We start from the raw sequence: 10869 nt of genomic DNA on the forward strand, positions 1-10869 counted from the left end.
GACTGTAATGGAAAACAGCACATCTTGAAGAAGTGAACTTTCATGAAACTTCAATTTCCCCATAGATGTGGGGAAGCCGAGGGGTTTTGAATCTTTTCTGGCAGAAAGGATTCTGGGCAGTTAAACAGATATGATTTTTATTTATCAAAAGGTGGTCCAACTTCATAGTACAACAATCCTTTTGTAATTTTGATGCAATATTCTTAGCAGTGGAAGGCAAAGGGAACAACTGAGAAGTGAATTCCAGACTGCTCCTCTGATACTCTAAACGTTGTGCCCGCTGGACTGTAAGCTTGATGTAGGCAGGGAATGTGTCTCCTAACTCTGTTATATTGTATACTCCAAAGCACTTAGTACAGTGCACCGCATAGAGTAAGCACTCAATAAATACGACTGATTGATTTTGCTCATTTGCAACAAGAATCTTGTTTTCTCATTCTATTGTACTCTCCCAAGCGTTTAATACAGTTCTCTGCAAACACCAAATGTTCAAGAACATTTGACTAGGACCTAGGAGGAAATGCCACTATGAATTTGCTTATTAAAGAAAAAAAAGCAGAGAAATGTTCTTACATGTGAATAGCGATTTACTTTTAATGTCAATAAAATAAACGGGGGACAAGGCACCACTCTGAGCCCTTCAAATTCCCAAAGCTGCCTCCCCCAAAACAATATTAAACCTGAACAGTTAAGTCTCTCCTGTGAAGATAAAGAGTCCTTGCAGCAGCTTCTCAGAGAATAAAATCCTGGTAAGATTTTCACTGTCATTTGTTCTTCAAAATGTGACAAAAATCAAGTTTTTCTTGAATTCACCTTAACACAGATGAGCTTTAATAATTGAATCAAAACACTTCATACACAGTTTCAAGACTTCTAGCAGCACCTGCAACAACAGGAATGTGCACTGTCCCATGACAGAGAAGGCAAAAGCAGACATGTTAACTGAATTCAACATCTCATTGAAAACGTTATTAATCTGAAGCTTCTGGAGTATGTGTCTGATAAAATACAAGGAATTAAATAAAAATACTAGGCTCTGTTTTCAATGGACCACTAAAAAAAAACAAAACCCTGTACACGGTCCTAATTAAAAACCTCTCCCCAAAATGCGCTCATTAAAAAAACAAAAACAAAAAGCCCTTCAATGAAAACACTGTCCCAGACTTTCCAAGGTTAAGGTCTACCACCTCCTCCCACCTCTTGGCTTGGATCCAGGCACTGAGGACCCGCAGGCTTTGGGCTTGTTGTGCATCACACAAACTACATGTCAGCATTCTGCTGTGCATCTCTCATCCCAAGGACCACTCACTGCTTTGACAGTGGGTAAGGGCCTCCATTAAGGGATCACGTAGGGTTTTGGCAAGAAATCTGGGGTGGCCAATGGCTAGGGCTCCAGATGACCTGAAATGTGATAAACATTTGTCCTGGATGGGAAGCAGCCCTGAAAATACCAGACTCACGTGACTTTCAGTCACATAACCACAACATAGAGCCTATTCCCTTAGTGAGGGGATAAGAACCCATTCACAGGCAAAACCTCCAAACGGAGATTCTCATAAGCAGAGAAAAAATTTGAATAGGTGGCCCTATGTTCCATGAGCTTCACACGTCATAGTTCCGATGGGCCCTTTGGGATTTTCACCGTACCACGGCTGCTATAAACAGGTCATGGGACTGGAAATCTAGGTCTGGATTTTGGCGGTCTAGAAGACTGAAGAGCTCTGGGGCCCGATTCTACTTCTGGCCTCTAGTCCAACTGGATCCCGGAACCCTAGAGTCTTGGGAGAGGTTCAGGCTCGGTGGGTGGTCCCCTCCCTTCCACTGACCAGGAAGTGGGGGGTCTTGGAAGCTCCCCCGCCCCCGCCCCTCAGCTTGTGGCTAAGAGTCCTTGGCCTCTGAAAGGCTGATGAGAACCCACTCAGCGACGGCCCTCCATAGGTGCCCCTTTGGAACATTCACTGCCCCCAGAATAGAATCACAGACACCCCGAGGTTGCGCGGGACATAGGAAGGACTGGCAAGGACTCGACCTCGAGCTGCAGGCTCTCAATCCGTACCTTGTGATTTAGCAGCCACCTGAAATGGCAAATCCTGTTGTGTTTTTATAATTACTGTTCACAATGTTTCCATTAGCACACATTATGATGGTTCACAGCTCTGGACTCCACACACACACACACCCCCCCCCAACCACCCTGCAAAGCCTAAAAGGAGACTGAAGCTTTTTAAGACTGACAGATGACCAGTTTGAGGCCACTGCAGATGGTGAGAATTTAGAGTACCCTCTCCGTGGCTCAAGCCTGTCATGCCACAGGAACAGAATTCAATAGTGGCAGTGTCAAATGTGGCAAAGTTTCAGTAGTACCCAGTGTCATTCTAAAACCCGCCCTGTTTAGCTAGCAAAGTGAGTCCCCCCCGAGAGGTAGGTGATGCGGACAAAAGGTCATCAAAGCCATAGACGATGAGCCTCTGCCAGAGGTGTGGACACTACCTACTTTGTTCTGAGCTTGCCAGCTAATGGAAGGTGGTCAGAGAAGCGATATCCCCACACTGTAAAACTAAACGTATGAAGTAAAAACAGAACAACCACATCGCCAAAGGTAGGAATATTGAAAAAGGATCCATTAACTATTTCTCTGACAAATGCCCTACCACATTTCCAGTGTCGTTTTCTGTTTCCCGGAAAGAAGTCTCATTTGAGGTGGTTTTCTTAGAGCTCAGAGAAGCAGCGAGATTCTAACCCCAGGGACTTTAACAAGGCGGCACATTTTTACAAACCTGCAGCCCCCTCACAGCTTCCTAATCATTCAAGGCTAATCCCTTCTTGTTTGGGGTTATTTGTGCTATCCCACGGCAAAAGAATCTGGTCTTTCCTACGCAGTAATGTCAGACACTGCTTAGCAACGTTGGATGCTATCATTTTCCAGTGCACTAAGGAAATGTTATGGAGAATACCTCTGGCTCTTTACCACCTTCAGGCTGCTAAAAGCCTCATTTGTCATGGATGATTCTGGCTTTCTTCAGTGTAGACACTAACTTGTCTCAGGAGCCAAATCTTTTATGAAGTCCTTGGTGCCCGCAGGAAGGGGAATAGAAGCCACATGGCAATACCCTTGAGACTTGACCCCTTTAAAGCTTTATCCTTCAACCTTCTGACTCCAACCTGAGTGGTTACCGCTTCCAGTCCACAGCATTGCCTATCACCTCGCCCCTAGACACTCCGGATGTTGAAAGCGCCCGAGAATCATTTGCCCCTGCACTGAAGGATGCCAGGTTGGGGTATGTACTTCTTGAGTGGCTCCTATTCCTAACAGCACGAAGATCCGGTTTTGGAACTGCTGTGCAGGTCAATCGTGTGTCCCAGCATGCAGTGCTCCAGTTGCTCTTCCACCGCTAACACCTGCCGGACGGCTTCTTCAAAGGCCACGGCCACGTTGGTGTCATCTTTGGCACTTGTTTCCAGATAAGGGTAGTCCCCGTTCTCCATGCACCAAGCTTTGGCCTCCTCCGTGGTCACCTGCCTCTCCGTTTTGTCAACCTTGTTCCCCAGCACGACAAAGGGGAAGTGGTCAGGGTCCTTCACATCTGCATAATAAACAAACTCTTTCTGCCAGTTGCCCAGGTTCTCAAAGCTCTGGCGGTCATCCACACTAAAGGTCAAGAGGCAGCAGTCGGCTCCCCTGTAGAACGGAGTCCGTAGGCTCTTGAACCGTTCCTGTCCCGCAGTGTCCCAGATCTGCAGGGTCACAAAGCGTCCATCCACCTCCAGATCGCGGTTTAAGAACTCCACGCCTATGGTGTGGAACGCCTGCGAGTCGAACTTATTGGTCACGTAGCGGTTCATGAGGGAGCTTTTGCCGACTCCACCATCTCCCAAGAGGATGACCTTCAAGAGCAGTGACTTCCCGCTCATTGTAGCAGTGCCAAGGGGTTGGGGAGAGGATCCTGGGACCAAGAGAATCAATCTAGAAAGGAAAAAAAGTCAGCAAGAGGGGGACATAGTTACGCCTGAACAAAGTGCAATCAAGTCAGACCTCCATTTTATTCCAGATTACCTGGAGAGACGTTATCATTTAACACCCCCATACGACGGCGGTCTTAGCGGAAGAAAACAATCGCTTCATGAGAAAGAGAAGCACCTGCTGACTTTCTTGCAGTTGTTAAAGCACCACACTCACCCCATCACTTTCAACAAAAGGGCCTCTGGCCTCTGGAGGTATACCTCTCTCTGGCCTAACCCTAAGGATCAATCAATCAATCGTCATTCAATAGTAATTACTGTGTTTACTGTGTGCAGAGAACTGAACTAAGCACCTGCGAGAGACGAAATATAACAGAAGTGGTAGACACATTCCCTGCTCACAGCAAACTTACAGTCTGGGCATGGGCTGAGGAAAGCCCTTGAAGTCCCCTCTGGATAGGAGCGGTCTGGCTCCAGCACAGAGGAACCCAAGGAGCTGGAGCCCATTTGGTGGCTTGGGTCCAATCTGGGTGGTTCGAGGGTGAGTTTGAGGTTCTGGACTGAGCTGGACCCCTAGGTCTACCACAGAGTAATAGTAACAATACCTGGGATTCTGCAGAGGGCTTTAATTCATTGTTATTATCATTGATAGTAAGCGCCATGCTCAGCACTGAGGTGCTTATGGAAGATTTAGTTAAGACGTCATTGCTGGCCCACAGTTGAGAAGCTGCATGGTCTAGGGGATAGAGCAAGGGCCCGGGAGTCAAAAGGACCTGGGTCTTAATCCCGGCTCTGCCAGGTGTCTGGTGAGTGACCTCAGACAAGTCACTTCTCTGAGCATCAGTTACCTCAATCCTTAAAATGGAGATTACTACGTGAGCCCCAGGTAGGACATGGATTGTGTTCAACCTGATTAGCTTGTAACTACCCCAGCGCTTAGTAGAATGCCTCACACGAAATTAAGCGCGTAACAAATACCACTAGAAAAATTGCTTACAAACTAAACGAGAGAAATACATATACATAGAGCAATGGGGAAATAATTTGACCAAGAAAATTCATTCATTCAATTCATTCAATCATATTTATTGAGTGCTTACTGTGTGTAGAGCACTGTACTGAGCGCTTGGAAAGTACAATTTGGCAGCAGATAGGAACAATCCCTTCCCAACAACGGGCTCACAGTCTAGAAGCGGGGAGACAGACAACAAAACAAAACAAGTAGACAGGCAGAAACAAGAAAACTGTCCAATATTCTGTATGTTAAAGAGGCCACCTGTCAAATAAAGTTAAAGCATATCAGGGGGCCTAAGAGCTGACCTAAAACCTTATATGTTACCAAAAAACAGGTTCCCCCCCTCTCATTTCCAATGGGGGCTTTTTCTCCATGAGATACAGGTGTCTTATCTGCCCAGGGTTATTAGAGGATACATTCTGCATTTTTTAAATGCAATTTGTTAACGAGCCGACTATGTATCAAGCACTGTTCCAAGTGCTGGAGTAGATATAAGTTAATCAGGCTGGATACAGTTCCTGTCCCACATGGGGCTCACAGTTTAAGTATGAGGGAGAACAGGTGGAAGCAGTGTGGCTTAGCGGAAAGAGCAAGGGCTTGGGAGTCAGAGGTCGTGGGTTCTAATCCCGGTTCTGCTACCGGTCAGCTATGTGACTTTGGGCAAGTCACTTAACTTCTCTGTGCCTCAGTATCTCATCTGTAAAAGGGAGATTAAGAATGTGAGCCCCAAGTGGGACAACCTGATTACCTTGTATCTACCCCAGTGGCACTCAGTAAGCGCTTAACAAATACCACTATTATTATTAACAACAGGTACTGGATCCCCATTTTGCCACTGAGGATACTGAAGCACAGAGCAGTTAAGTGACTTGCCCAAGGTCACACAGCAGGCAAGTAGAAGGGCCAGGATGAGAACCCTGGTCCTCTGGTTCCCAGGTCTGGACTTTATCCACTAGGCCATGCTGCTTCTACTGCTTGAAGGCAGAATGCTGCCAATGTGCAAAAGTGTGACTTCATTTCTCATTCGAGACCTTAAATCACTAAGCATGACCACATTCTCTTAAACTGACGAACTTTCTATATCCTCCATAGGCATTCCTTTCCCACAGAATCATCCAGGTCCTTCCCAATCCCAGAGTCTGTGATTTTATGTTACGCATTCATTTTGCTGTCTTTGCAGCTCCCTCGTGTTGACTCCTATTTCTTTCAGATGGAGATGAAATAGCTGCCGGCATATTTCTTTATTATATTACAGTGCCACTAAAAAAGGAACAAGAGGAAGTAAGAACTCTGCCACCACAACAAGATGCCTGGTAACCGTGACCTACGTGAGCTCAGGTTCCTAGCAAACTCTTGGCAGCCCAAACACCCAAACTAAAGTGCTTTTATTTCTCTGTGGTGGCTGCGCCCAGGAGAAGATCCCAGAATGGAGTGGATGTACAATTCAAATATTCTGAACTGAACCTACTCCGAGGACAGTGAGTGTCTTAATGGACTGCAAGAACACACAAGGGACTCTATGCTTTACCTGTTCTGTTTGAGTACACAGATGATTTATGATTGGTTGGCTCTCTTCTCCAGTCTTTTCACCAACAATAAATGCACTGTAAAAAACAGAAATGGGGAAAAACAGGAAAAAAACAAAAACGTGATAGCCAAATCACCATCCTAAAACACGCATCTGCCCCTGTAGACTGTAAACTCCTTTGGGCAGAGAAAGTGTCTACCAACTTGGTTGTAGTATACTTTCCCAAGCGCTGAGTACAGTGCTCTGCACACAGTAAGCACTTAATAAATACCATTGATTTGAATGATACTATTTCTAAATTACTCCAATACCCTCGCCGTGGTAGAGACTGACCCAAGGATTAAAAATTATGGTTCTCATCTGGAGGATTTTGGGATGAAGCTCAGTTGCTAGCGTTCTTGTTGAGCATCAGTGGAAGTTTCCCGGTCTTCACTTACAAAAACGGTCCTATTTCATCTTTTTCTTTTTCCAGATCGGGAGCTCTCTTGATTTCATATCTCCCTGGGAACCTTACTCCCTCTGCTACAGTACATTATGTTTAGCCAGAAGAGAGAGATGCACTTTAAAACGCCACTAACTTGAGTGGCTCCAATAAAGGGAACAAACATAAACAGATAGCAGGATTTCAACAAGTAGTCAAAGGGGGGATCGGGGAAAAACTTAAATGTATGTGTGGGAAAAAAATCAAACCCTTTATTGGCTGGGTTACAGGGTCATGGGCCAGTCTATCTCCTTGGCATCACGAAATGTGATTCTTTTCAAGTAGCCAATAAGTGAGCTGGCAAGCATCCTGTACGAATGTTATGTACTGTTGTCGGAAAGAATACGCTGCACAGCAGGGAGATTCCGGCATCGGGTGGAAACTGGGGGTACTTTCTTTGGGATAGACAGACATTCTCATGCGGGCCATATGTTCCTTGAATCTGGTATCCTGTAGGCAAATTACAAAATCTGGTGCTTTGGGAAAAAAGACAAAACCAGCTTTGTGGCAAAGCAACTCATTTTGCAGAGTTTGACGGGCTGTCGACGAAACCCATGCTGAGGGACCAAATGCCGTGGCCGAAAAAGCAGTCTGGCATCCCTTCCGCATGTGGCACGGCTTCGGCTTGCCCAACGAGGACCCCATTTGCACAAACCACGCCCCAATTCTCCTTCAGCAATCCGCTTCACGGGGAGGGGCTGCACTGACGCCACATCGGACGGTGACCTGGTCCTGCCCCGTGCCCACCGCCATCCCCTTCGTCTCACCCGGGGCCAGTTGGTGGAAATAGGCTGGGATGACATGCGGACAAGGCGGGAGCGTGTGGGACAGAGGAATAACCATCATGATAGGAATAATAATAATAATCATGGTATTCGTTAAGCACTTACTAAGTGCCAAGCACTGTTCTAAGCGCTGAGGTACATGCACTTAGAACAGTGCCCAGCGCTGAGTTAGAACAGTGCTTGGCACATAGTAAGCGCTTAACAAATACCATTATTATTACGCTGACGTAGATACAAGGCAATCAGGTTGGACAGCGTCCCCGTCCTACATGGGGCTCACGGTCTCAATCCCCATTTTACAGGTGAGGTAACTGAGGCACGGAGAAGTGAAGTGACTTGCCTAAGGTCACACAGCAGACATGTGGTGGAGCAGGGATTAGAACCCACGTCCTCTGACTCCAAAGCCCATGCTCTTGTCACTAGGCCATGCTTTATGTCACTTTAGCCTCTATACAACCCTCCATGAAAAATGGTCGCCGGTCCCTGTGAATGATAGGAGGGCCATTTCTGTGACAAGATTTCATTCCTAACATCAGCCTGTGGCAATCAGCAGCTGACAATTTAGAACAAAGAAAAGAAAATTAGAGAAGCAGCGTGGCTCAGTGGAAAGAGCACGGGCTTTGGAGTCAGAGGTCATGGGTTCGAATCCCGGATCGGCCACTTGTCAGCTGTGTGACTTTGGGCAAGTCACTTAACTTCTCTGTGCCTCAGTTACCTCATCTGTAAAATGGGGATTAAGACTGTGAGCCCCACGTGGGACAACCTGATTCCCCTGTGTCTACCCCAGCGCTTAGAACAGTGCTCGGCACAAAGTAAGCGCTTAACAAATACCAACATTATTATTATTATTAAAGAGCCCGGGTTTGGGAGTCAGAGGACATGGGTTCTAATCCCAGCTCCTCCACCTGTCAGCTTTGTGACCTTGGACAAGTCGCTTCACTTCTTTGTGCCTCAGGTACCTCATCTGGAAAATGGGGATGAAGACTGTGAGCCCCACATGGGACAAGCTGATTACCCTGTATCTCCCCCCAGCGCTTAGAGCAGTGCTGGGCACACAGTAAGTGGTTAACAAATACCATCATTATTATTATTATTCTCTGTGCCTCAGTTACCTCACCTGGAAAATGGGGATTAAGACTGTCTACTCCAGTGCTTCAAACAGTGCTTGGCACACAGTAAGCGCTTAACCATTCATTCAATCGTATTTATTGAGCGCTATGTGCAGAGCACTGTACTAAGCACTTGGAATGTACAATTGGGCAATAGATAGAGACAATCCCTGCCCAACAACGGGCTCACAGTCTACCATCACTATTATTCTTCTGTGTGCCTCAGTTACCTCATCTGGAAAATGGAGATTAAGACTACCCCAGCGCTTAGAACAGTGCTTGGCACACAGTAAGGGTTTAACTGATGCTATCACTATAATTCTTCTTCTCTGGGCCTCAGTGACCTCATCCGTAAAATGGGGATGAAGACTGGGCGCCCCACAGGGGTCAACTTGATCACCTTGGATCTCCCCCCAGAGCTTAGAATGGTGCTTGGCACACAGTAAGCGCTTAACCGATACCATCACTGTCATTCTTCTTCTCTGGGCCTCAGTGACCTCATCTGTAAAATGGGGATGAAGACTGGGCGCCCCACGGGGGGCCGACCCCATCACCTTGGATCTCCCCCCCAGAGCTTAGAGCAGGGCTTGGCACATAGCAAGTGCTTAACCTCTGTGCCTCAGTGACCTCATCTGTAAAATGGGTATTAAGACTGTGAGCCTCATGTGGGACAACCTGATTACCCTGTATCTCCCCCAGCACTTAGAAGAGCTCTGCACATAGTAAGTGCTTAACAAATACCAACATTATTATTAGCCAATACCATCACTATCATTCTTCTTCTTTGTACCTCAGTGACTTCATCTGTAAAATGGGGATGAAGACTGGGCGCCCCACAGGGACCAACCCCATCAACTTGGATCTCTCCCCAGCGCTTAGAGCAGGGCTTGGCACATAGTAAGCGCTTAACCAATACCATCACTATCATTCTTCTTCTTTGTACCTCAGTGACCTCATCTGTAAAATGGGGATGAAGACTGGGCGCCCCTCGGGGGCCAACCCCATCCCCTTGCATCTCCCCCAGCGCTTAGAACAGTGCTTGGCACACAGGAAGCGCTTAACCGATACCATCACTCACTATCATTCTTCTTCTCTGGGCCTCAGTGACCTCATCTGTAAAATGGGGATGGAGACGGGGCGCCCCACGGGGGCCGACCCCATCACCTTGGATCGCCCCCCCCCCCCAGCGCTTAGCAGATAGTAAGCGCTTAACGAGTCCCACGGCTATTAGGATGCTGATGAGGACTGATGCTAACGTGGCCGAAGTCAGGCCAAGGCAGCGCCAGTCGCAAAGGGTGTCGGGAGGGGGGGGCGGTTACCTCAGGGCGCCCCCCCCCCCCCCGGGACCCTACACGCATGCGCACTGCCCAGGCCGGCGGCTCAGCCTCCGGCGGCCCCCTCAGCGGTCAGCCGTCACCCCGCCGGCCGTTCCCGGCCCGGGGCTTCTTACCCGCGCTGCCGGTCCGCGGCCTGGCCTCTCCGCTCCGGACCCGCCGCCGCCGCCGCCGCTCCTCCTCCTCCTCCTCCTCCTCAGCGAGGTCGGGCAGGTGTCGGCCGGACCTCGGCGGCCTGACAGCTGCCCCAAGCGCGCGCCCGTCGCCGCGCAACGTCCCGCGCACGCGCCCGAAGGGCGGGGGGGGAGGGGAGGTGCGCGCGCGCGGGGGGGGCGGGGCCTGCGTCGCCCGGCGCGCGGCCGTCCTCGCGCCGGCAGCCGGGCGCGCGCCGCGCCTCCCGCCTCGGGGGCCGCCCTGCCCCCCCCTGACGCTCCCAGAATCCTCCTCCCCAATGCCTTTATTAATAATAATGTTGGTAACCGTTAGGCGCTTATTCTGTGCGCAGCCCTGTTCTAAGCGCGGGGGGACATACCGGGTAATGGGCTTGTCCCACCTGAGGCTCACAGTAAATCCCCATTTTATTCATGCAGTCATTCAATATAATAATAATAATGTTGGTATTTGTTAAGCGCTTACTATGTGCACAGCACTGGTCTA

At 48.5% G+C, this 10869-nt stretch overlaps 1 protein-coding gene across 1 annotated transcript; it reads right to left on the bottom strand.

The window, feature by feature from the left end:
* Nucleotides 1-569: 569 nt before the first annotated feature.
* On the bottom strand, nt 570-10382 carry RAB9B (RAB9B, member RAS oncogene family). The gene is made up of 3 exons (XM_029067864.1): nt 10329-10382; nt 6504-6579; nt 570-3964 (listed from the first exon to the last, which is right to left on the bottom strand). Exon 3 carries the CDS (start codon nt 3910-3912, stop codon nt 3307-3309), a length of 606 nt encoding a protein of 201 aa, XP_028923697.1. The 5' UTR covers nt 3913-3964; nt 6504-6579; nt 10329-10382; the 3' UTR covers nt 570-3306.
* Nucleotides 10383-10869: the final 487 nt, after the last annotated feature.

This window comes from Ornithorhynchus anatinus, chromosome 6 (genome assembly GCF_004115215.2).
Source record: "Ornithorhynchus anatinus isolate Pmale09 chromosome 6, mOrnAna1.pri.v4, whole genome shotgun sequence".
Taxonomy (NCBI): Eukaryota; Metazoa; Chordata; class Mammalia; order Monotremata; family Ornithorhynchidae; genus Ornithorhynchus; species Ornithorhynchus anatinus.

Excerpts from the sequence above, each read along its gene's own strand:
- RAB9B (XM_029067864.1), bottom strand. The coding sequence starts at position 3,912 with ATGAGCGGGAAGTCACTGCTCTTGAAGGTCATCCTCTTGGGAGATGGT.